The sequence below is a fragment of the Pagrus major genome, chromosome 1 (genome assembly GCF_040436345.1).
Source record: "Pagrus major chromosome 1, Pma_NU_1.0".
In the NCBI taxonomy this organism is placed as follows: domain Eukaryota; kingdom Metazoa; phylum Chordata; class Actinopteri; order Spariformes; family Sparidae; genus Pagrus; species Pagrus major.
In genome coordinates this window covers 25,335,661-25,361,418 of record NC_133215.1, presented here as the reverse complement: position 1 = coordinate 25,361,418, position 25,758 = coordinate 25,335,661, and the positions used below count along the sequence as shown (strand labels likewise).

General features: G+C 41.4%; 1 protein-coding gene across 1 annotated transcript; it reads left to right on the top strand.

Moving 5' to 3' along the window:
• Positions 1-1,096: 1,096 nt before the first annotated feature.
• On the top strand, positions 1,097-21,661 carry LOC141003901 (uncharacterized). Its single transcript, XM_073475384.1, has 8 exons — positions 1,097-1,161; positions 11,311-12,588; positions 14,584-14,685; positions 15,540-15,635; positions 16,923-17,039; positions 18,687-18,920; positions 19,749-20,098; positions 20,374-21,661. Exons 1-8 carry the CDS (start codon positions 1,104-1,106, stop codon positions 20,872-20,874), a joined length of 2,736 nt encoding a protein of 911 aa, XP_073331485.1. The 5' UTR covers positions 1,097-1,103; the 3' UTR covers positions 20,875-21,661.
• The last annotated feature ends 4,097 nt before the right edge of the window (positions 21,662-25,758 follow it).

The following is a 25,758-nucleotide window of genomic DNA, read 5'->3' as shown; positions in this document are numbered from 1 at the left end:
AATACACTACTGGATGGTATTGATAATTAGAGGTTAAAAGGTGAACAGATGAGCACTTTAAAATCTCAACTTTTATACAATCGGTACAAAGACTAACATTTTGAATCTGAGGTGTTGTTTCAAGGCTGGTAATATACTGATATTGAGAATCAAGCTTGAGAAATGCTTGATTCTCAACATAATATGGTGTTTCAACTACACAAGCACTCATGTAAACAAAATGTTTTTTTTATTCAAAATGAAACAATCCCATTGTCAAATTTAAAGATTGATTAATGATCAAAGTTAAAGGGGCACTGTGTAGTTTTGGGGAAGAAATCCAAACAATATTTACAATATCAATGAGGTGATGATACAAATTTGGAAATATTCATATTTTCCATAACTGAATAAACAAGCTGTTCTCAGAGGAAAATAAGGTCCCAGAACACTGTTTGAAGCTAGAAAGGTGGCAGGGTCCGCCAAATATAAACAAAGTAAAACAGAATGAAATTGCTGTTTATTCCTTTAACGTCAGTTTGTTTATTCTGTTTATTCAGTCATGAAAACAAAGAGAGTTTGTTTATGTAGTTTGTTTAGGCATAAAAACTTCTTCCCCAAAACTACATATTGCACCTTTAATTTGAACATCTGGTAAAATAAAATGACAATATACAAAGATTGCTCTGCGTATAGAGAAATTCAGTAAACTTTATTTTTTGCAATTGTATTTATAGTTACAAGTTGGAGGTGATAATAAAGGCATTGAGAGTCTGGAAATGTTTTGTTTAGGCCCCTTGAAAGTGCTTGAAAGGTGCTTGAATTTTACTATTATAAAGCTGTACGTACCCTGTAATAAACACACTGCTGGATGGTATTGATCATCAGAAGTTAAAAGTTGCACAGATGAGCGCCTTTAAAACCTACAACATGATCTAGCAGTTTCTTCCTGCTTCTCTCTGCTGTTCAGCTCTCCTGATTGGGCCAGGCAGCTGCTCTCTGACACACAATGGCTGATATGGTCGCAGTTGCTGAGCGCCACGTCCACTGGCATGCCCTCTGACCTTCAGCCGGAGCAGTATATATAGCCGGGGGAGATGAGGGGAATGCCCCTGGCAGCCAAAATGAAGTCTGTGCTGTCTGTGTGCTGCGTGCTGTCTCTGCTGACCCTGTCTGCTGCAGGTAAGGTAGAGGGCGATGGGGTTTGTGGGAAATATTTTCAGGTTGTTGTGCTGTTGGATGCTTTTAAGAGAGTTATTTAAACAAGTGTGCTGTGTGAAATGGAAATGCTGATCCACTTCAGTCAGACAGCTGCATGTCTACTGTATCTGAGAGCTTTGAATGTTGTGTTGCTGAGGGTTGACTGTTGACTGACTGAAGTTTAAAAAATCATCTTTTGTGTTAAATTATTTGATTTACTGACTGAATATATGCAACTAAATGAGATCCATTTATTAGCCATGCATTGACCATTTGCTTCCTGTCAGTTTGAGTCTCACACAGTTGCCTCTTTGCCTCTTTTCTGTATTTCTTTGTCTATTGTAGCAAGAGTTTGGTTGAAATAGTCCACGTTTTCAATCTACTCACACCACAGCGTATGTAAACTCAGCTGATGTGGCAGGAAAAGTGTACCTTATTTTTCGGGAGCGATTTGATTGATTTTTGTGGCTGTATGGGAGAAAAAGTGAGGGGCTGAGGTTTAACACCATCTGATGGAAACTGTCCAGCGCAGAGAAGCGCAGTTACGGCCCTGGCGGAGTGACTTGCACTCACTACAAAGAGTCACACTGATTCGCTGCTGCAGCCAAAGTAAAAGCTGTAAATCATTATTCTTCTCCCTGGATCTATTTCAGGTTGACTGTCTTTTCACAACAGTTGCGCGCAAGTGAAGGAGTTTGTCGCTTGATGTTTCAGAGGCTTACCTTTAAGTCTATAAAGTAAAATGAGTGAATACGTGTTTAGACTGAGCAGACTGGAAATAACAGCTGTAAAACATCACAGTTGTCTTCTTGTTTCCACGATTTTTTACACACTGTTGAGTGACCTGTCATGCTCTGTTAAAGCTGAGGCAAAGAATACCCTTGTCTGTCCTTGCACCGGTTCATTTTGGCCTCTACAAGCTGCCGTAGTCAGGTGTCAGGCGTCAGTCAGACAAAGTTACCAGATACTATGGTCACCAATGCCACGCACTGATACAAGTCTCTTTAAGGCTCTTGAGAAAGTAAACATCCTGTACAAAGACTTGAAGCGACAAGATAAAGTCAAACTAAAAACAAACACACTCTGCCTACAGCTAAAGTCAAAGTGGCATTAAATGTCTCAAAAAAAAGCCCCATCGCTCCTGCTCTGCCCAGCCTGCAGAGCTGCTAATCTGTCATTTCAGTCAGCAAGGTCCATGTCAAGGGGATGTCCCAGCTAAAATAGGCATGAGAGAGCACAGCAGAGGGCATGTAGGATCATCAGTAGCCAAACAGCTGGACTGTTCCGAGTTACATAAGTAGATAATTACCATTAAAAGATGAGGTAAATGGGGAGAAAAGTAGTAGAAGTAGAGCTGAATGGATTGAGGTAACACCCTCCCTCCACTCAATCCATTTAGATTTGTGTGAGCGTGTCTCAGAAAGTGTGACTTGTGACACAAATAGGACATACAATCACGAGATTATTACATGAATGTTGCAGGTTTATTAGCAAAAGAGACAGAGTGTGTGTGTGTGTACATGTGTTGCAGTTTTGCCAGTGATAAATAGAGCTGCCTAAGTTTAAAAAAAAAAAAAAAGACTGAAAGCACACCACTAACCTTGGGCTCAATAGCTTTAATTAATTAGTATAAGACAGATGCTGATTTTTTAAAAATGAGCCAGAAATACAAAACCACTTGCGGCAGTCTGTTTGTGTTCCTGTGGACTGATGTCTAAAAAGAAGAGCTCATCATTCATCGAGGCCATCAGGCTCGACCTACGCAGTTGGAGAGGACACATGTCATCAGCGCTTGTGCTGACGCATTTATTGTTCTTGGTCTTTAAAGAGACACTGAGTCACGCACAGCAGCGCAATGTTGCAGGGAATGTGAGCAATAGTGCAGCAGAGGTGCAGGCCGGCCTCACGACAGTCGCAGGGGAGGAAAGGAGCGCCACACCTCCTGGAAATAGGAGTGGAATTATCCCTCCTTCTTTTCACCCTCTGACTCATTGTGGGACTATTTCTGTCTCAAAGATGTACCATCCAGCCCACATGCAGGCACCTGTCCCACTCTATCCCCACAACACTGTGCTCTGTCGGGCTTCACTGCAGCAACAGCAGGGCGAGGAACCACCAGAGACGCACATAACACCAAACTTTGATGGTGTTACAATACTTCCTGATAAACACTGTGCTGTTTTTTTGATGGTTGAGTTCTTTTATTTATGCTTGAGGAAACAATAACAATAACAATGCAAACCATGTACTTTACTATCAAAGATTACATTTAAAAGATGCACTTTTCAATATTTTCACATTATCAATGGATTAAATAATCGTGTATAATTTGAAACAGTACATTAGTATCGATGAACCAGCAGAAATCTCTGCCGTTTCCTTCAGCTCTACCATGCATTTAAGTGTCTTTCAGCTCATTGTTTTGGTTTTACAGCTTTGGATTTCACTATTTTGGTTCATACTCATCTACTTGATTTCCAACTGCAGCTGTTTTCAGCAAAAAAGAACCGTACACTACCTGTTCAGTGCCAAACAGCAGACAGAAACAAGTTGGGGACTAGCTCATGGAACATTTAGCAGCTAAAAAGCCAGATATTTTCATCTAAATCAGGTAAAGTTCAAGGAGTTGATATAATTCAACAACATACATTCGTTCTTAGGCAGCAAAATTCAAATCTCAGGTGTCTAACTGTATCTCCAAATACATATAGTCTAGTCTAGTCTATAGTATATATTATATTTTGTTGGAAGCTTACTGGAATGACGATAAGCTTTAGGTTTGACCATAAATCAAGTTTATTAACTATAGCACCGAGGATGCAAGCAGACACACATGGTAATACAGAATACATCACCACTGAACCACGCCTCCTAGAGTATACGCATGTGCAGCTTTTACTGACTGCAAATACAGTGGCTGTACTCGCTCAAACTGAACCAATCTTAACATAACGATCTACATATTTGATCATAAATCAAAGGCATTGGACAAAAAAAAGTTAAGGGATGATCAGTGATTACAATTCACCCTGGCAGAGACCTGAATGTCTGAACCAAATGTTGTGCCACCCCCTCTGGTATTTCACTCGAAAACCACAAATGAAAGCCTCATGGCGTCACTAGAGGAAAAACATTAGATATACCAATTTCAACTGGATTTATGCTCATTTGAACATCAGAACAGAGATCCAGTGAGATATTTCAGTCTGGAACCAAGTCATGGACTTTGCTATCATGTATAAAAACAGAAACCCCGCTTGTAAAACTGCTTACTTGTTTTACAAATGTATTGTTTTATGCATTTGTCTGCTAAAATGTTAATCTTAAAGGAGACATAGTATGCTCATTTTCAGGTTCATAATTTTATTTTGAGTTACTACTAGAATAGGTTTACATGATTTAATGCTCAAAAAAATCACTGTGTTCCCCCTCTGTATGAAACGCTCTGTTTTAGCTTGTGTGTCTTTAAAGCCACACTCCAGTCTGCTCTGATTGGTCAGCTCACACACACCTGAGCCAGCAGCACAGCTAAAAACAACAGAGCACCTACGCTAAATCAATTCCTACTCGCCAAACAAGTCAATAGACATAAATTATGCAAATGTGTGACATGGTGACGTAGTGTGATGTCACAAAGTCACAGAATTAAAGATGGGACTACTGACGAGGCGTTTCAGGAGCAGTGTTTTCTGTGGGAGAGAGGAGCTTCTGTTGTTGTGGACTAGCTCTCCTTTACATGTCTTAGAGATTCGACCATTTTATTTTTGTATTTTTTTTATAATTGAATTCTGTCTCATGTTCCCTCCCCACTGTCACATCTCTTTCATCTTCCTAACTATGTTAACTTTAATTTAATTTAAATTGATTAATTTTTTTGATTCAGCCATCACTGGGCACTACCACAGCAGAAAATTCTCTCTGCACTTCCTCTTCATAACTTTGTCAAGGCATGCAGTGTGGAGAAGTCAGCTTGTATGAATGCAGAGCCTTGTGGTAACTTATTTCTCATTTTTATATCGTATACGATCAGTTCAATGCAGCACTGACTGTTGCATTGAGCTGATCCTAAATCATCACATCATGGTGATCACAAGTCACAAATACCTGCTTCCTACATAAACCAGTCAATTAATGAATCAAAATCTCACAACATTTAGCGCATTTACCTTTTTCAATATAACCTAAACAAACCGGTAAATGTAGATGATGGACTGACCTTGTTATGTAATGTCACTTAACTTTGGCATTTCATCCTAACCGACACACTTGAGGATCTTGGCTGCCGCTGCTGTTCATGTTACAACGCTGGCAATGCTGTAGCACTATGTCTTTGGACTACATCCAACCCCCCCTCGTGGCTCCATCACAACAGCATTACCAAGCTCCATCCTCGTGAATGCCACAGGCCAGACAGGCTCATACCGCGACCTCTGCCAGTGACAGTGAGCGAGTGCACAATTAATATTCTCCTCCTTAGATCAACTCACTATCTCCCTGAGGCTGTCCAAGCTTACAGCAAATCTGGCGTGATTAAAATCAGCAGACTTTCTTACACCCCAAATTCCTGTAGATGTGATTTGTGTCCTGGATTTTATTCTTTATCACGTGGATGGTTTTGAGTTGGGGCTTTAACCAATTAGAGTGAATCACAGTTGTGGTCAACGATGTCCTGGCCAAGCTGGAAATCAATTGGTTTAACTCGAGAGGTTTGACTGGGTTAGTATAACAATAAACAGTAACCTTCCATGACCAGATTCTTACTTGGCCCTTTCTTGGATTTGAAATGAGACTAGCAAAACTACCATCACTGAGCATAAAAACCTACGGAACCAAACATCTTCATCTTCACCGTCTTCATGCAGTTTGGATGCTTCAGGAATATATACTTGACGTTCTCTGGTCACTAATGCTGACAATCCCCTCAGGAGGTGCTAAGCTAACAAAGCTTCCAGATACAAGAGGTGACAAGCAACATCATGAGAGCAAAATCGTTTGATGTGTGATTCAAGGTCTTAAAATAGGGCAAAGAAGCCGTTATGGAGGATGGTGCAGGAAAAGGAGAGTACATGATGTCCTGCTAGCATCGTTCAGTATAACTAGATGAGCGTTCGGCCTCCATAACCTAAACATAAAATGCATCTTTACTCAGAGGCAGCTTATCTTGGTTTGGTGGTCTCATCTGCGAGGCTTTACAGTCACACTTTCACATTTAGAACAGAAAGCAGCTGGGAGCCATGATACTGTTGGTGCAACTTCCATAGACCAGATCGTTTGGTGATACATGTCATGTTATTTAAGTATATTATTACTGCAGAAACAAGGGACTTTATTGGCGGATGTTTTTCTTTAGCTTTCTAAAAGCTTTTCTTTGTAGCGTCCCTCAAAACCAAAGAGGAACCGTTCCCTTCTAATTCTGTCATGATAATTGTATGATCATCAGAATGAATTACCTTTCCACTTTACTTTGATAAACTACTTGGAGATGTCTGATGAGCATGACTTCAGCGCTCTGGCTTCATGGCTCTGCAGACTGAAGCTGGGCTCACGTGTGATTCCTCACACGTGAACTCATGGAGAAGCAGACGTAAACAAAATGGAGATTAGTGTGGTGCCACAACTTGCTGTAGTAACATTTTGCAGTGAGAAAAAAAACAAAAGCAGAAGGTGAAAAAGTCAGGATGAGTTTAAGTTTCTGTCAACAGTGGTATGCTAGCTAACGTTAGCCTAAATATATAGACTGCTTATGGTTACACCCCGCCTTTCCGAAACCCGCTGTTCCGAAAATAGACTTCCATTCTTCGTAATGGCGGGGTTTCCCATTTTTTCTAAAGACCCCGCTATTCCGAAAAGGCTATTGGGGAAACCCTAACCCTAACCCTAACCCTATTGGGAAGTAATTTAAAATTGAAAGACAGCGGTGTTTCGGAGTGGGGGTGTTTCGGAATGGAAGGCTGTCCCCACTGTTTATTGTTGCTCTGCAGTATGGTCAGCTGCTCTGGGATGCTTCACTCATGGATTATTGCGGTCCGGCTCAGAAAGAACGACTGCAGTCATCCAAATTTTAAATCGTGAATATCAAACATTTTTTATATTATCTGGGCGGCCCCGATGAGTCTGTGAGCAGTTAGGGAGGCTGAAGACTAGATAAGCATGCACAATACCAGGACCCTGGTGGTGAAATGCCTAAATTGTTAATTATGTATTAACTTATTTATTTATCAACGTCACCAGTAACCCACTGCATCAGCACTAAATGAGTTAGCTTCTTCCTTAGCATTAGCTGGTTTGCTCATGATGGGCGTTGATCCAGAAACCTTACGAATGTGTAAAACCAGTGACAGCTGCCTATGGCTGTTAGTCTTCATCCTACACGCTGACCCCATCTTGTAACATGAACCGTAGCATTTAGCTGCCTCATATCACACTGTGTACCACTATGCACTCCTCAGTCTTAAGACTTCACAGGCAGTTATAATTAAACAGAGGTTGTGGCCTTGTGCTCTTTGTACACTGTGGTTGTGAAGAGAATCTAATGTACATACAGTATGAGCGTGGTGTAATAGAGAGGGAGTCCCTTGTTTTGGCTGTGATTGTTTTGAAGCCATAGTAACTGTAATCTAATGCATGATGCTGAGGGATGGTAGTGTCTGTTTATCTGGATGTGATCTGGACAGTGTGTGCAGGCAGCTTGTAAATGTCTTGTTCTGTAGCTTATTGACCTGAAAGGGAGCATATAATCATCTTTGGCAATGCTTACAAGGACACTTCATGTCAGTTTACAAGATATAAATCACCCACTCATCATCCACTTATTTAGGAAAATATAAATGCACAGATATTTAGGTAGATCGATAAGAAGTGCAGACATTTATGACAGAAAATGACAAATAAGAGAAGTGTGTGTCCCACAGACTGAAATACCACTATGTCTCTTGTACATTGCATTGACTATAATTGTTGATGAAACATTTGGTGAATATCAATTACTTACTGCGAGTAGTTGCGTTATATTATTTTGGATTTCAGAATGTTTCTTTATCATGGTCTAAAATCAGTCTGTATATTTTCTGATCAAAAACTGATCGAACACCGCACATCAAATATACTGTATTTCAATGTAACAAACTTTAAAGAAATAAAAATGTATTTAGAGATGCTGAATATCAGCAAGAATTACTGGTACAAATTATTGAGTTGGGCTCAAGCCAGATATACTGTGTATGTATTTGATGCTGCTCAAATTTACAGATTTACATAAAGTTTGGGAATTGTGTCTGTACAGATTAAAACAACTTAAAAACAGTGATACATTCAAGATGTTTTCCTTAGCGTGTGCCAGTATCTCACCTGCAGAGCATGCACACTATGTACTGATTCCTAAACTGTGGCTCAGACTTGATTGTGACTTTGGCCTGTTTGCTGTGCGACGTCCTACTCCCAACACTCCCATCTATATTTGGCTGTACTGCCTAATAAAGAGAAAGCCACCCCAAAAAATGAGTCCTAAAGATCAATCTCCTTATGTCAGATATTTTGTTTTAAAATGCTGAAATTGAAATATTATTTTGAGTGTTTTCCAAAATAAAAAAATAGCAATGTTTATGCTGTAAGTCACCTAAAAATGGCTCCTTTTTGATGACATTTTAATGGAAATTCATATTAATTAGTTTACAACATTCATACACTTATACAAAGACAATAAATTCACCACTCTATTCCAAGTCACCCTGTCCACTCAGCTGTCTTCTTTTAGATTATCTGCACAACTGTCCACTACACGTTGGCCTCAAATAGTTCTTGCTTTAGTGTCACCATTCAAGGAGTTGAAATCTGAGTCTTCAATCTGCGAGGTGCATCTGAACATCTGATCTGCTCTGTTCTTGAACAGTGACTGAGCACTAGTCAAGCACTGACATAACAAACAAAGGTGACTGGTCTGCAGATGGCCTGCTAGTTTACACCATGCAGTCTGATTGATCAGAAATGTGTCTCTCGTGTCTCATTCTCCCTCATGAGTCTATACAAAATTCACAAAAGAGTTACTAGTTCTTCACATTCTTTGTGCTGACCATTGAACTCAACAAAGTCAGATAGATTAGTGACATGGTAACAGTTAGTCTGACTCAATCGTTGTTGGTTTGCCTGCTTTGCCGAGCACAGCCTGAGAGAACTTTATGGAGCCACCACACTTTGGGCCCACCCCCTTCAGGGATAGGCATTGGGATCAGTTTTATTGTATTGCATCACCTTTACGTATAGCACTGGTTCTGGAACCAAACTCACAAGCCCCAGGCTGAACGCTGTCTTGGAGTTCTCCCTTGAGACGAGAGGGTTGCCTTTGCAACTGCAAGTTGCTGAGAGGAAGGCTCTGACTGATATGTTTGCATACGCACCTGGCAGCAGCTCAGACTACCCAGCTTACTTGGAGTATCTGGGTGGCGTCCTAGAAAGTATTCCATCTAGGGAATCTATAGATCTCTACTGGGGGACTTCAACGCTCACATGGATCATCAGACCTGCAGCTGTGTGTCTTGGACACTTGAGTGAAGAGAGGAGCATTGCTGTCAACTGATCACCGCCTGGTGCTCAGTTTAATCAGATGACTGGGGAAGCTGCCGAACAGACCTGATAAATCCAAACATGTAGTGAGGGTGAACTAGGAACCTCTGGCAGAGGCCTCTGTCCATGTCACACATCCACACAGGGATGTTGGGGACATGAAATCTAAGTGGACCATGTTCAAAACCACCATTATAGAGGTAGCTGCTGAGAGCTGCTGTCAGAAGGGGCCTGTCGTGGTGGCAGAAGAAGAACCCTCTCATGGACACCGGTGCTGAAAGAAGCCATCAAGCTGAAGAAGGAGACCTTTCAGGTTTGGTTTGCTAAAGAGTCGCCCAAAGCAGCAGAGAGGTAACCAATGGCCAGAAGGGCTGTAGCTTGAACAGCTGCTGAGGCAAAAACCCAGGAGTTCGGGTGAAGACTATGGAGACGGACTTTCACTTGGCCGCAAGGAAGTTCTGGCAAACTATCCAGTGACTCAGAAGGGGAAAGCGGGGCTTGGCCCAGGCTGTGTTTAGCTAGGGAAGAGAACTGCTGAGCCAAACTGGGGATAATGTCAGGCGCTGGAAAGAACACTTTGAGGAGCTCCTGAACCCGACCAACACATCCTCTGTTGAGGAAGCAGAGTCTGAAGAGTCTGGGGAAGCATGCTCATATCTCTAGCAGAAGCCACTACAGTCTGGGGGTTGCTGAGGGGGTCATGGGAGTTTGACCATCCAGTCTACATGTGTTTTATGGACTTAGAGAAGGCTTTCGACTGGGTCCCCTGGGTAACTCTGTGTGGGGGTACTGTGGGAGACTGGGGTACCAGGGCAGTAGCTACAAGCCATCTGGTCCTTTTATCAAAGTGAGAGCTGTGTTTGTGTTCTTGGCACAAAGTTAAACACATTTTAAGTGGGTGTTTGACTCCACTAAGTTTGCTCCTTGTCTCCAATCCTGTTTGTTTTAATAATCAAGGAGCAGCGAGGTTGAGGAAAGTGTCTAGTTTGGTAACCATTGCAACCCTGCTTTTTGCAGATGACATGGATTTGTTGGTTTCATTAGAACGTGACCTTCAGCATGCACTGAGGTGGTTTGCAGTTGAGTGTAAAGCCAGGGTGAGAGTCAGCACTTCCAAGTCTGAGGCCATGGTTCTCTTCAAGTATCTCTGGGTCTTGTTCATGAGTGATGGTAAAATGGAACGTGATCATTCAGTGTATCTCGTCAGGCCTGGATGATGGATGGATGGATGGATGAGTGGATAACAGGCCTCTATCACTATGTTTTCTGAGGACCAAAGGAAAGATTTTTGGTTTACTTCTAAACATTTTCCTTTACAAATACTAATCATTAATAATATTAACATTAAAACCCTGATCCCTATTCAGACCATTATTGATTAGTGGTCTGATCTGGTCTGAGGATGAATTCTACATCTTACTCTAATAATCTCATTTGTATTGTAGTGGTCAAAGTCTCTCATACATTCAAAATTTTTTTGGAAAGAGGCACCTGCTCAGGCAGCTGTCTTGTCATGTCACATGTCCTCATTTCCTGATCTCAATCACATTTCCTCCTCTCCTCTCCTCTTAGATCTCCTGGTAGGGTCCTCCCTCCATGATGAGGAGCCTCTGGTGCATCTGCAGCTCCAGCAGCCAGAGGGAGACCTCTTCTCCTGTGGATGTGACGTAACGGAGGAGCACGCCAGTCAGAGCTCCTCCAATGACACGCCGGCCCCGGAGAGGACCATATGCCAGCCCTGCACCAAACCTCCTTCCGCTTTAGAGACTGAAGAAGAGCCAGCTTCTACCTCAGAGCATGTGGAGGAGGAGGAAACAGCTCCTGTGGAGGAGGATGCTTCTTCTGAACAGATAACAAGTGATGGAGAAGGACTGCTGGAGGAGGCGACTTCCCAGGAAGAGGTAGAAGAACAGGAGGTGACATCTGAGGAGGAGGCTGAGGCAGAGCCCGTGGAGGAGGCTGAGTCAGTGGAGGATGAAAGTGTGGAGGAGCAGGAAGTAGCCGAGGAGGTAGCATCATCTGAAGAGGAGGAGAATGTAGCTGAGGTTGAGGAAGAGGAGGAGAAAACTGCGGAAGGAGAGCAGGAAGAGGAAGTGATTGAACCTCAGGAAGAAGTTTCAGAAGAGGAAGAACCTGCTGCTGAACATGAAGAAACTGTTGAGGAACCTGAAGGTGAGGACACACAGGAGGATACAGAGGCAGTAGCTGAGGAGGAAACCGTGGAAGCTACCATTGCTGAGGAGGAGGTTGCAGTGACTGAATCTGAACCAGAAGAGGAACCAGCTGAGCATCATCAAGCAGACTCAGAACCTGAGGAAACAGAGCTAGAAGCAACAGCAGAGCCGGAGCCTGAACCAGAACCAGAGGTTGAATCAGAGCCGGAGCCTGAACCAGCGCCAGAGGTTGAATCAGAACCAGAGCCTGAACAAGAACCAGAGGTTGAATCAGAACCAGAGGTTGAATCAGAACCAGAGCCTGAACAAGAACCAGAGGTTGAATCAGAACCCGAGGTTGAATCAGAACCAGAGCCTGAACAAGAACCAGAGGTTGAATCAGAACCAGAGCTGACTGCAGAGCCAGAGATTGAAGTGGTTGCAGAGCCTGAGCCTGAAGTCGTTGCAGAGCCTGAGGTGGTTCCAGAGCTCGAACCAGAGCCAGAGGTCGTCCCTGAAGTGGAGCCAGAGCCTGTTGTGGAGGAGGTCACACCAGAATCTGTAGAGGCTGTGACTGTGGAGATAAAGCCGGTGGAAACCACAGTAGAGGAGGTTCCTGTGGTGGAGGAGGCACTTGTCGAGGACGTGACAGTGGAAGAGGTTCCTGCAGAGAAGCCTGCACAGTCTCAAGCCAAAGGTACAAAACACCACCTCGGTTTATAGTAAGTCTGACTGTCATAGAGCATTTAAACTACTCTCTTGTCACTTAAAAAGTAATGTCAACAAAGAAGACAACTTAAATCTTTTCACTGACACCAGTGGACGATGTCTTGCCTTCATTCTGTTAGACAGTCCAAGCAGCCAGGGGGATCCTGTTACAGTCAGTCTGTCCCCATCCAGTCGGTACTTCTGTGATTAAGGAAGCATGCAATTATCTGGTGTCCGGTTGTTGACACCTGCTATAAATGATGATGGCTGAGTCTTCCCATCTCTCACTCTGATCCCACCTCATTTCTTCTTTACGCTGATGTGTCATTGGAGGTTGTTTTATGTATCTTTTTGGATTGGATTTTCAAGGATATCCACAGAAATGATTTCAAGAAAGACCTGCTTTATATTTTTAACATGAGTAGTGTCACATTTTCAGCTTGTGTTGCTCTGCTGTACACTTATTTCACATCCCTCTGATTTGTAGTTGAAGGATTATTCTTTATTTTTTCACATATGACATGAGAGCTTTTTGGTGACCCTGACATGAAATGATTCTGTTGTTCTCCGAACTAATGCTAGTTGTCAAAAGGTTTTCTTTTGATCACAGAATAATTAATTCATAAAGTTCACATCAACAGAGTTTAGTCTGAGATAATAAATCAAAACTTAATGAATTATTTAAAAGAGATGAAAAACAAAGGCATTAGAAATGAGCAATTTTAATCCTAAAGAGGCAAGGAAGGTAAATGTCACTCAGTAGAGCGCATACCTCTGCCAAGGCCCAACAGTCCCCTTTAAGTCAATCAAGCGTAATCCAACAACAAACTCGGTTGCCCTGTATCACTCTGAATTTTAAATCCCCCATAACTGCTTAACTATAATTTAACATCAATGTTAAAGAAAGTAAGAAAAATGTCTTGCATCCATCCCTTTATCTTGATCTGCACTGAAAATTAATGGGGTCTATTCTGGGCCGAGATCCATCCTCCATCCAAGTTTTGTAGAAATCTGTTCTTTAGGTTTTTTGTAATCCTGCTGACAAACAAACAGACAGGTGAAAAAATAACTTCCTTGGTGGAGGTGGATCTTTAACAAAGCTGTAATTAATGTCATTATCAATTGCTGATAAATCATTTCTAATTGTTTAAAATGCCATTAATAATGTGTTTATCCTTACCCAGCATAGCTTTGTTTTCTAAGATAGCACTTTCATTTGCTTTGAAGACCCCTCTTATTAACTAACCACATAACCTCTGTATATGAGCTGCAGGGCATCTGGACCAAAACTAATTAATAAAGGATAAACACCAGCCATGGGGATTTTTCACAACCTGTCAACACTAAAAAAATCTTCCTACAATAGGCTAATAACTGAACTATGAATTGTCCAATTGTACATCATTTACTAACCATATAAAGCTAAATTTAAAGTGTTCCTTATTGGAAAGTTGAACCAAATGCTGTTGGGAAATGTGATTCCTGCTTCATTGGGTATTAACTTTGATGGGTCATGAAATGACAGCAAAGGTCCCTGTCTTCCTCTCTTCTTCTCTTCCTCTCCCGGGCATGCCAAACCCTCAGAATATGACACGGTGTGTAGCTAAAGGGGAATTAGCAACAACCTCCAGTACAGAAATAAACAAACCAAAATAGCAGAGGAAAGGAATAGTCCGATGGATGGACAACAGCATGATATAACAGATGGGCCTGTACTCAACTCAGATGGTCTGGTCACTCACAACTCAGGAAACCTTTTGCCTGAGTTTTAACTAATTGTCTCTGACAGCTTTAGCAGATCAGAGAATGTGCTTCATTCAACAGATACACACATTGTCATTAATTGTCAGAGTAGTATGCAGAGAAACAGCAAAATTGTTTTCCAGGCCTTCTTTGTCAGATTAAGCATTACTACTTTCCTGCACAGGTTCATGTCAGGGGCCTTGACCTTAAGAGTTGATTGATTGTCTGATCCTCCAATTAGAACATGAGGAAGCGGTGTCAGCAGGCCCGGCACTGAGGGACCGCTCCCACATCGAGGACACGCTGCGATTGGCTGCTGCTGAACCCTCAGCAGAGTTATCAGGTGAGGAACAACAAGATATCTCAAAATTATTAACAAAAGACAATATGTCGTTTGCAATTTCTCTCCTTTACATGCCGGGCATACGGCATGTGAAAGACTAGCCTCGCTCCCACCAGAACATGTATGCGCCCAAACACTCATACTGATACACATGCATGCACAGAGCCACTGAAACCCACATCCTATGATCAAAAATCGGATGTTCAGTGATAACATTGCTGTGCTGCCCACCGTTTCAAATCTGTTTCAGACCTTTGCTGCAGAGATGCCTTGAATTCAGTACTGAAATGAGACATTCGGCTGAATGTTTACAGCTACTTTGTCGATGGAAAAGAAAAACAGATGTGTTTGCATGTGAATGAAAGGAAGTTTGAGACAATTCTGGGGGGCTTTTCTGCTGAAACTATTCTGAAAATTGCTTCATGATGTGTCGGTCCTGGGGCTGTTATGTGTGAGCGTGTGTGTACTGTATGCGTGCATGCACGTGAATGTGTGTGTGTGTGTGTGTGTGTGTGTGTGTGTGTGTGTGTGTGTGTGTGTGAGTGAGCTTGCAGACACGTCCTGAAGCAGGTGATTAATCAGCGCAAAAGTGTAACTCTGTCCTCGGCATGAAAGCACCTCTGTTCTCTCCAACCAGATTGGTTCATTTCAGAGAGGCCAATGTCCTGCAGCAGAGCCAGTCTCTTAATCACCTCGGCTCGATTCAATAAACTTTATGAGTGCGATTCATCGTGCGCTGCCAAAGCAATTGTTGTAATCAGCAATGGTAGCAAGAACATTAATAATACTCTTGTCCAAAATGTCTTTGCGTAATTATATCACAGTTATTACTCCCTCTTTCTCTCTTTCTGTAGCTGCTATGAAGAAGCTTCTGAACATATACCACACAGCCATCAAGCCAATGGAGCAGGCCTTCAAGTACAATGAGCTCAGGCAGCATGAAGTCACAGGTAAATCAGCTTCCTGTTGGAGATTATACCTGGATACAAATGCATGCTCAGAAGCAATTACAGTAGTTTGTTTAGGCACAAATCACATTTCAGCAGGCTGCACTGGCCCACATCAGCGACAGTTTTGTCTTTTTATGACTTTACCTACTCTTTAGGTCAGATACTGTACCGTAAAACTGGAAATTTAAAAAAAGTGTATGATAATTTATATTTTAAATCCTCTCCTGTGACATTTTGCTGTAAAATATAAAGATATTATCATTCTGCATTAGACTAGACTTCAACTAATGATCATCTGCCAGTTACTTTCATGATTAAACAATTAATTGTTTAGTCTAAAAAACATCAAAAGATTTTGAGTCAAGCTCATCAGAATTTCCCAGAGCCCAAAGTGACGTCTTGAAATTGCTTCTTTTGTCTCTTGACTCTTCGTTTACTGTCATAAATGACAAAGTGTTTGACACTTTTGATTGAAACAATTCTGACTTTCAAAGTAAGTGGAAATCAATTTTCTGTTCGATTGATTAATGGACTAATCATTGCAGCTACACACCACACTACATGTACATGCAGTTCATGGCCAATAAACTGGAGCTGCACAGAACAGCGAAGCACAAACATAGTCATAATCAAGAAGAAATAGAGCCAGGTCCTGACATTATTTAAACCAGGCACACAGAGTAGCACAATGAGGACTCTGTCTGCTGAAAATTAAAGGGAACGTTGTGTGGGCCAGACTCCCTACAACTTTGTTCCATCGAGCCTGAGGGCAGGGAGTATTATTTATTTGCTGAGGAGCAGGATGGAGAACTCAGACTGTGACATGTGACTCTGGGACCCCTTGTGGTGCAGAATGGAAAGACATCTTCACAATCAGTGTGTTGGGATGCATAGAGAGTATGAAAGGGTTCAGTAAATTTAATTTCAATGTGCCCGTTTGATTTATTTTCTGTGTACTAGTGGAAATATTAACTGTGAATATTAGCGCTCAGGCCAGTCCTTGCTTCACAAACATCACCACCCTTAAACAGCATGTCAAAAACAACCAGATGTAGTGATGTTTTTACAGCACAGCAAACACAGCTCTGCTTTGCTGGAGAGATTATGAACACAATGTGTTTATGAGCTGTTTGACATATCAAGTATAATAAATCAGGAGCATCGTATCCTTGTGTTCATCAATGTGAAACAAAGTGTTATTGCAAGTCAAAATGGGTGAATGATACAGCAGTTTGTTCTTTCTCAAACCGCCTCGTCCTATGTGTGTCTTTCTCACAAACTGTGCAGATGGTGAGATCACCTCGAAGCCCATGGTTTTGTTCCTGGGGCCGTGGAGCGTCGGCAAGTCCTCCATGATCAACTACCTGCTGGGTCTTCACGGCACCTCCCAGGGACTCTACACAGGTTCACACTGATAAAAGCTGATTATTTGTGACACATCTTATCAGTGAGAGCACAGCTGACACAGCTATTATCCAAGTGGAAATCACCAGAGTAGTGATGAAGATTCATAATTATATTGATATATTACAAGTATAGTGTTAAAGGTACTCACTATTTGCCAATATTTTCAATGGTCTGTTACTTTAAAGACATTGTCATCAGGCAAATTAACTGAAAGTGACAAATAGGAAACATGGCTGTAGCTCCCACTGAGGACATCGCGGTCATGTCATCTGTAATCCTTTCTGCGAATCTGTTTGTTTTAGGAACCCGGAGGGCATTTGCATTCTACATTAATGGGTATTTTCTAGGCTGATTCCAGTATCTCTTCACATAATACAGTAAATTTGGCTAGTTTTAGCCCAATAAATGAACAAATGTAGGATTGATCCGTGTTTATTTATGGGTTGAGAAGATTCTCCTCTGTCTTTATCTGAATAATCAATTGAAAAACGAAAACAATATGAATATGCATTGTCATAATGCTGAAAAAAGTTCACAAAAAGTTGAAGTTACTTGCAGGGCAGAGACATGTTGGGAAATAAAATGTACAGAAATGAAAACTGGACAGTTAGAGGTGCTTTATACAACATTTGGAGACATCTAACATTTCAACATTTGCAAAACAATTGCTAAAACAGCTAATTAGCTATCATGCCTTCTCTAGCCGGTAAAGTTAAGTACCCATCAAATTACTTGTACGTATATATTAATGTTCAAAACCTCATATATAAAATATTGTTTTTTTAAAAAAAAATCCAAATAATATAAGAATCGAGACTTAATTGGTCATTTGGACTCCTTTCTAAAATATTGGCTACAGCCGTCATAGGAAACACTAGACATGTCTGTGATAGCTTCTCGTTTTACTTTTAAAATGTTTATCTATGACATGACATGTTTGTTTAAGTACAACTGCTTAAACATAATATAACAGTAACACGAGTAGAGACATGTCCTTAAGTCAGAAGAAGTTAGTTAATATTAGCTGATTTTAGCCACCATCAGCTACTGGTCATACCAGACAAGGCTGTAGCAATGAAACTCCTGGTGTGCTATTGAATTGAACCAGGCTGTTTCATTGCTAATTAATTCAACGTTTTAGTTGTATAAGAAACATTATGTTGTATTATTTCAAAACCTATGGGCCTGGTGTTGCTTTAAAGGCTTATTGGACTGCAGCCAATGTAGCGAGGGAACATGCGGGAAACACTGTGCTTTTAATCTTGAATTAATACAAATATTGATCTACAACATGTACTCAGATATACAGAATAATATCTTCATCTGTCTGTAAAAACATAAAGATTAATTATAAGCTGAATTAATATATTGATAGTGATTAAACATTAGCTCAATAGGCTATCTATTGTTAGTAGCCTACTAAGGAAAATGCCTAATTATCTAGTAATTTAATTTAACATTACCTAAGCGCATGCTAACAGTAATACATGTGTAGTTCGGGAAAAATTGTGAGTTAATTAAGCATTATTTAAGAAAATTACGGCTATTAGCTGTTGTAGCCTATATGAACACATTAAGTCAAATTAAATCAACCAAAATTTTATTTTAACCCACCGATACAAATTGTGTTCATCCGTCCATCAGGTGCTGAGCCCACCACCTCTGAGTACACAGTCCTGATGCACGGTGAGAAGTCTCGGACCGTAGAGGGCATCGTCATGGCAGCAGACAGCTCTCGGTCCTTCTCCCCCCTGGAGAAGTTCGGCCAAGGCTTCCTGGAGCGGCTGGTGGGCATCGAGATGCCCCACAAGCTGCTGGAGACGGTCACCTTCGTCGACACGCCCGGCATCATTGAAAACCGCAAACAGCAGGAGAGAGGTGACCATTACTGACGGAGATATATTCATACAGGTTGATACAGGGTCAGGAAGCACAATCAACCAATCAATCAACGACTAAATCAGTGAAGTCTGTTTTAAGTTTCAAACAGACTTCAGTATGCGGTATAAACAAAGGATGCAGACTAGTCAAAAGTGTGTGTCACATTACAGTGTGTGAGATTTGCATTCTTCTGTACTACACACCAGTCAGCCACAACACTAACCAACCACTATCATCTTGATACAATTCAGTATTCTGCAGGAAAACCACTCAACACGCAGCACTCAACCAAACATCGTTAGAGACTTAGTACACCCCTTCATGGCGAAGGCACTCCCCAGTAGCAGTGGCAGGACATTGTGCCCTTCCATACCAAAAAACTGCGTATTGTGACAAACAGCTCAAGGCATCGACCTGACCTACAAATTCCCCAGATCCCAATATGTTCAAGCATCAATGGGACATGTCTGACCAAACCTGATCCATTGAAGCCTCACCATGGATTGGACTTGGCTCTGACCCACTGAGGCATCAACACAGGCCCTTCAGTGGTGCCCCATGGTGTCTGGCATTAGGGCATTGGCTGTGAATCCTTTGAATCCTGTTGGTTTGGGAGGTAGGGTCTCCATTGATCGGACTTGGTCTGATATTTCTTGAGCATTTTTTAAGGGGTTGTACTTGATCTGCAATGATGTTTGGGGGGTGTTATAGTCAACACAAGTTTGACCTGCTTCTGTTCTGTCGCAAAGAAAGTTTTTCATATGTGAAATGTTCAAATAATCGTTTATCTTCTCATGTATTGTATCTCCTCCCTTCTCCCCCCAGGTTACCCCTACAGTGAGGTGTGTCAGTGGTTCATCGATCGAGCCGATCTGATCTTCCTGGTGTTCGACCCCACCAAGCTGGACGTGGGTGGGGAGCTGGAGATGCTCTTCAGGCAGATGAAGGGCCGTGAGTCCCAGATTCGCCTCATCCTGAACAAGGCCGACAGTCTCTCCACGCAGGACCTGATGAGGGTCTATGGAGCCCTGTTCTGGAGCATGGCACCCCTGATCAATGTCACCGAGCCTCCTCGGGTTTACGTGAGCTCCTTCTGGCCTCTGGACTACGCCGCGGACACCAGCCGAGAGCTCTTCATGAAGGAGGAGACCTCGCTGCTGGAGGACCTCAACCAGGTGTGACTTGTTTTCGTTGACAATATGATTCCTTGACTGTAGATACACAAAAATGAAAACTTTGGAAGCTTAATTGTGGCTGAAACTCACAAAAACCTTGCATCACACATCTACTCTGATTTATCTTTGTGTGAGCAGCACTTGATGTAAAGATGGAACTCAAGTCCCTCATAATTGTGGTATTTTCAATGCAGCGGAAACACTAATCCTCTCTTTCTCTTTTCTGTCTGTTTATCTTCCTGTCTCTTCTCATTTCTCTCTCTTCTCCCCTGAAGGTGATTGAGAATCAGATAGAGAACAAGATTGCTTTCATCCGCCAGCATGGCATCCGTGTGCGCATCCACGCCCTGCTGGTCGACCGGTACCTCCAGACCTACTACGACAAACTGGGCTGGTTTAGCGACCCCCATGAGGTGTTCCAAGACATCGTCAACGATCCGGACAAGTACTACATCTTCAAATCCATTCTCGCCAAAACCAACGTCAGTAAGTTCGACCTGCCCAACAAAGAGGCCTACCAGGACTTCTTTGGTGTCAACCCGGTTTCCAGCTTCAAGCAGCTCTCCTACCACTGCAGCTGGACCAGCGGCTGTCTGCTGGAGAAGATAGAGAGAGCCATCTCGCACGAGCTCCCGGCTCTGCTCAGCAGTGTCAGCAAGGCCGCAGACACGCCTGCCCCGGCGAAGGCCGCACCATCACCTCCGCCTCCACTTCCTGGCACCTGTGAGGGTTCTGGGTGTGAGGAGAAACCCAGGAATCGCTGGAGGAAGCAATGAGATGGAGGAGAGGGGTGCAGGAGGAGGAACAGAAGAGGCAGATGGCAGCAGCAGCCAGAGGGTTTCTTGAAATAATCCCAACTGCTGTGATTTTCAAGACTGGCTACGGGGAGACTGAGCAGGGAGAGAAAACAAGAGTAGAAAATGTGTCAAGATGTACCAAGCAGACCTGGGTTAAAGCACTTCCTAGTGCTTGTTTTTACCCACAGCACCAGATGGATGGCTTTGACTACACTGGCTTGGATCAGACAGGTTGTAAATGATAGAAAAGTATTCCCAAATGATTTTCAGGTTGTTTTCTATGACTGTATCACAACCTTCTGGTGCACACTGTCCTGTATGACACCCTTTTGGTATATAGGTGGGTCAAAACAAACAACTATAACTGAACCATTTCGACTACAGTTTGGTAGAAAACAAAATGTAGAAAAACAGGCTTGTAGTCAATCAGTTCCATCTGTAGCCATCGCTGTCTGCAAAATCTGAACGTCTGCAGGAGAAGCAAATGTCATATATAAAACCTTCATGTGGATGAAATCTGAGAATGATTGTGTCTCATTGTTTTCAAGTTTGTACATTATTTTGTCTTCAGAGAAAGTTGCTGGCAGTGATCCTACTCCTCCAGTGAGTATAAGCTGCCAAACCTTCGTCTTCTGTGTTGTTTGCAAAGTCTGACTGAGGACTCAGTCAAATGCTGTGCTGTGTTTTTACTGTTAGACCAAGTCAAGTTATTACCATATTGGGGCGCATATTTTCAACAGTGGGACAATAAAATAGTAAGAAGGGTGCTCTGGTGGTGTTTTATTTAGTGGTGATTCACACATGTTTAAGCACTGTACTGTACTGCACTGCTGTATACTGCACTGACATTTCTTCTCTGTATTGTACTTTTCTACGTTCATTAAAGGAGCACTATGTAGTTTTGGGGAGGAAATTTTAATCAGAAGAGAAAGAGCTTCATTTACTGTTTTTTTAATGCCTAAACAAACCAAATAAACAAACTCTCTTTGTTTTCACAATTGAATAAACTGAATAAACAAACTGACCTTAAAGGACAACACAGTTTCATACTGTTTTACTTTGTTTATATTTGGCGGACCCTGCCACCTTTCTAGCTTCAAACAGTGTTCTGGGACCTTATTTTCCTCCGAGAACAGCTTGTTTATTCAGTTATGGAAAAAAGTTTATAGTATGAGATCATTAACATTGTAAATATCAAAATTCTGAGCTTGAACATGTTCTCCAAAACTACATAGTGCCCCTTTAAAGAAAGTTTTATTTTAACATTTTTCAATACTGCTCGGAGACTGAATTGACTGAATACAATCACGGTATTCTCCAGAAACTTCAACATTTAATCACAGCTTTCTGTTCATGTAAGCTTTTAATGCCACCATGGCCTTTTCAGCCTTCCGAACTGTATTTAGTTTTACCTCAACACGGCTGCGTACCACATGGGCATTTCCTTTTAAAAATCTAATCTTTCCCTTGTTCTGTTAGGTCTGTTTGTAATTGTCATTCTATTGAGTGATTGCTTTTGATAATAACGGCATTGTATGAATTAGAAACAGGATTAAATGTGCAAGAGCTGAGTGAGCACAAAACAACAAACACAAAACTCTTATTAACAATAAAATAAAAAATGCTGTTTTTTAATAGCTGTTGGTTAATTATCTCCTGCAATGAGCAAAAACAGCCACCAGGAGGCGCCTCTATTCAATGTGTTAGTCAGTCTGACCACATAACAGAAAGCAAAGGCAGAAAAAAAGCTCCATTTCTTTATATCAGCTGCCAACGTTTCACTTTTGAAATAAAATGAAAATGAGAAAATAGGAGGACATTCCCTTCTAGAAAAAAAATGTAATACATGAATAAAACATCACTTTTGTTCCAAAGGTTTTAATAACTATAACTGCACACATTTACAGTCTGCTTTGTATTTCTCCATATACTCAAACAAAATGACTGTTTTACGAGTGTAAAATCATGTTGTCCAAAGTTGTATTTGCATGCAGCAGTTTGTAATAAATGACAAAACTAAGCGTGACTTTCTTTCTGGGGAAATATAACACAACCTAATAACAACAATTTGCCACTCGCTGTGACAGATAATGTAATTGGTTCCAATGATGATGAAATTTTTTTGTTACACTGTGTGTGTGTGTGTGTGTGTGCGCGTGCGTGTAATAACATTTGTGTCTGTGACTAACTTCCTTTAAGTGCGCTCAATTAATTCCAGCACCAGATTAAATTTCAGCCTTCAGATTCTCACAGTTAAAACAGCAGATTTTTGATGTCAAACCCTCAAATAGAAAATATAATTCAAATAGAATTAATGCAGTGAAATAAAATGACAATTCATTTTCTCTGTCAAGGTCACATGGAAACCCCTTCTGGAGTGCAGAATAACATAACTACTACATAAATATTTACATCCATTTACATTCATTAATGGGTTTAAGATAATGGATGGATCATTGTTGTTCTTACCTTTTAGTTAAAGCAACATTATGTAAGCTTTTTACCTTTAAATAACATCTCAAAATCATGTTGATGGTAGCGTCTTGTAACAGGGTGAATGGTGTCTCTGTCACTTGTTTCTGCACTATGTAACTTCAGTGAGAGGGTAGGATCACAGCGTTACATACATGTTTACTTCAACATTTCAACACATAACATGGTTATGACGTAATGAGTTTTGTTTGTAGTTATCACCTACATTACATCTGACAAATTGTTACAAACGTGGGATTTGTATTTACGACAGTGGTGTTGCACTCAGAAACTGTGGGGGGCGCCAAATCACACAAAATGCCAATTTCTACATAATGCTGCTTTAAGAGTGGAAGATATGGTTAGGCACTTGGAGGCCACAACATGCAGTTAGTCTGTGGATTTGACAGTCAGAAAGACAGCCTGTTAAGAAAGTTTATTAAAATAAAATAAAATACATTGCACCAAAGTCATGTACAGTATAAAGGTCTCATGGAAACCAAATAGGCTATATAGGCTGCAGTTAAGTAAACAACTCATGTCTAAAATAAAAATGTAATTATTATCTACTCACCTCCATTTAGATGGAAAGTCAGGTGAAGTGTCATAGTGAGTCTTAGAGTTGCAGCATTCTCCTAAACAACTGAAGGAGATGGGGACTTATTTTAAAACGTTAAAAAAAAACAAGAAATGGCTCCACACAGCTAGTTATAGATGTTATTCTCACCCTTTTTTAAGCATAAAATTCTTCTCTGTAGCTGCTAACTTAAAGGTGTGGACGTGGGTGCACGGGTTCAAGAGTCAAGGGTGTCAATATTGTCTTTTCAAATCAATTTGGGATCTTGGGGCTTCCGGAGACTTTGATTAGGCCTCACGAGCTTGTCTGGAGACATTTTATGCTTTTTATTTGGTGTTTTTGCTTGAAAAATGTTTTGTGGACTTCAAAAGTTATCCCAACTTTGCATTTGCATGGGGTAGATACCTACTGAAGTTTGATTTTTGGGCGAAAATTATACTTTAAGCTAATATGCTAACAATGACAGTGCCAACAAGTTGACATTAAGATGATATAATGGTTACCATCTAAGTTCAGCACATCAGCTGCTATTTACAAATTAGCCCTAAAGTGTGGCTGAGGCTGATGAGAATGTCATTAGTTTTGCAGGTAATTTGTAAAAGCATTGGACAAATGCTGAAGGTGGTGCTTGAATGTACCATAATGACACCAAATGTACCAAAATTCATACTAAAAGATGCAGAGACATTTCAAAACCAAAAGTGTCAGCCTCATGGTGCACTCAAAGAAAAGTTAGGAGATAACCAAATATCATTAAGATATATGGGACTATACTAAATTTTGCTGGAATTCATTGAGTAGATTTTTAAATATTTCACAGAATAAGTGAGAAATTGGACCTTCTCGTGGTGCTAGGGGAAAATGAAGGGCATCACCTGAGGAATTACAATTCAACCTCAAGGCACTTCACATGTCTGTTTAACATTTCTTGGAAATCCATCCAATAGCAGTAGAGATATTCGGACTGGACCAAACTGGCAGAATAACCTGCCCACACTGCCATGCCTGAAGCTAGAAACTAGAACTAGAACGACCAAACAAAATGCTAATAATGAACACGGGCTTTTCGAAAGTAGAACACATTAATAAAAATAAACCTCGCCATCTCATATGAGTGTAGTTAAGCCTATTTGTCACCATATTTTTGGCAGCTTGTGTCCTCACTGGAGCATCTCATAAATACTTTGACGAAAATCTGCAGCTGTCCTGCAGCTGACCCCGAGCTTTGAGGCAAGAAGTTAATTTCTCCGAAGCAGGCCAATAAAACATCACATCAGCCCCACCAGGGTGATACAAACACACACGCGCCACACAACATGAACACACCTGTGCATGCGTAATAAATGCCACACAATAAATATGTATTGGAGCTCATATTTCTGTGTGTAAACTGTGTTTGTTGAGCTGACGGGCAGTGCTCAGAAGGCACGACGTTAACGCAGCTTTATCAGCGCTGCTTTATCAACGCAAACAGGCCTCTCTTGTAAGCTCTTGAACATAAGCACACACACACACACGCACGTGCACACGCCACACACATGCACACACATTTGAACTGAGCGTAGAGGTACACTGGCTTTATTGGCTCCAAAGTTGAAACTTTATTGCTTCTTCAAAAGAAGAGGACACACACACACACACACACACACACACACACACACACACACACACATGCTGAATCACTATAACTCTGTGTTACCTTGTTCATCTTCTGGCTATTCACCTACTGTTCACAATCTCATCACTTCACTATCTCCAGCTATAAATAGTGCAGTTAATAAAAACACATGTATAATGTTGATCTGTGTTAATGA

Coding starts and splice junctions, on each gene's coding strand:
- LOC141003901 (XM_073475384.1), top strand. CDS start 1,104: ATGAAGTCTGTGCTGTCTGTGTGCTGCGTGCTGTCTCTGCTGACCCTG. Junction 15,636..16,922: donor CAGGCAGCATGAAGTCACAG/GTAAATCAGCTT, acceptor CAAACTGTGCAG/ATGGTGAGATCACCTCGAAG. Junction 20,099..20,373: donor TGCTGGAGGACCTCAACCAG/GTGTGACTTGTT, acceptor TCTCCCCTGAAG/GTGATTGAGAATCAGATAGA.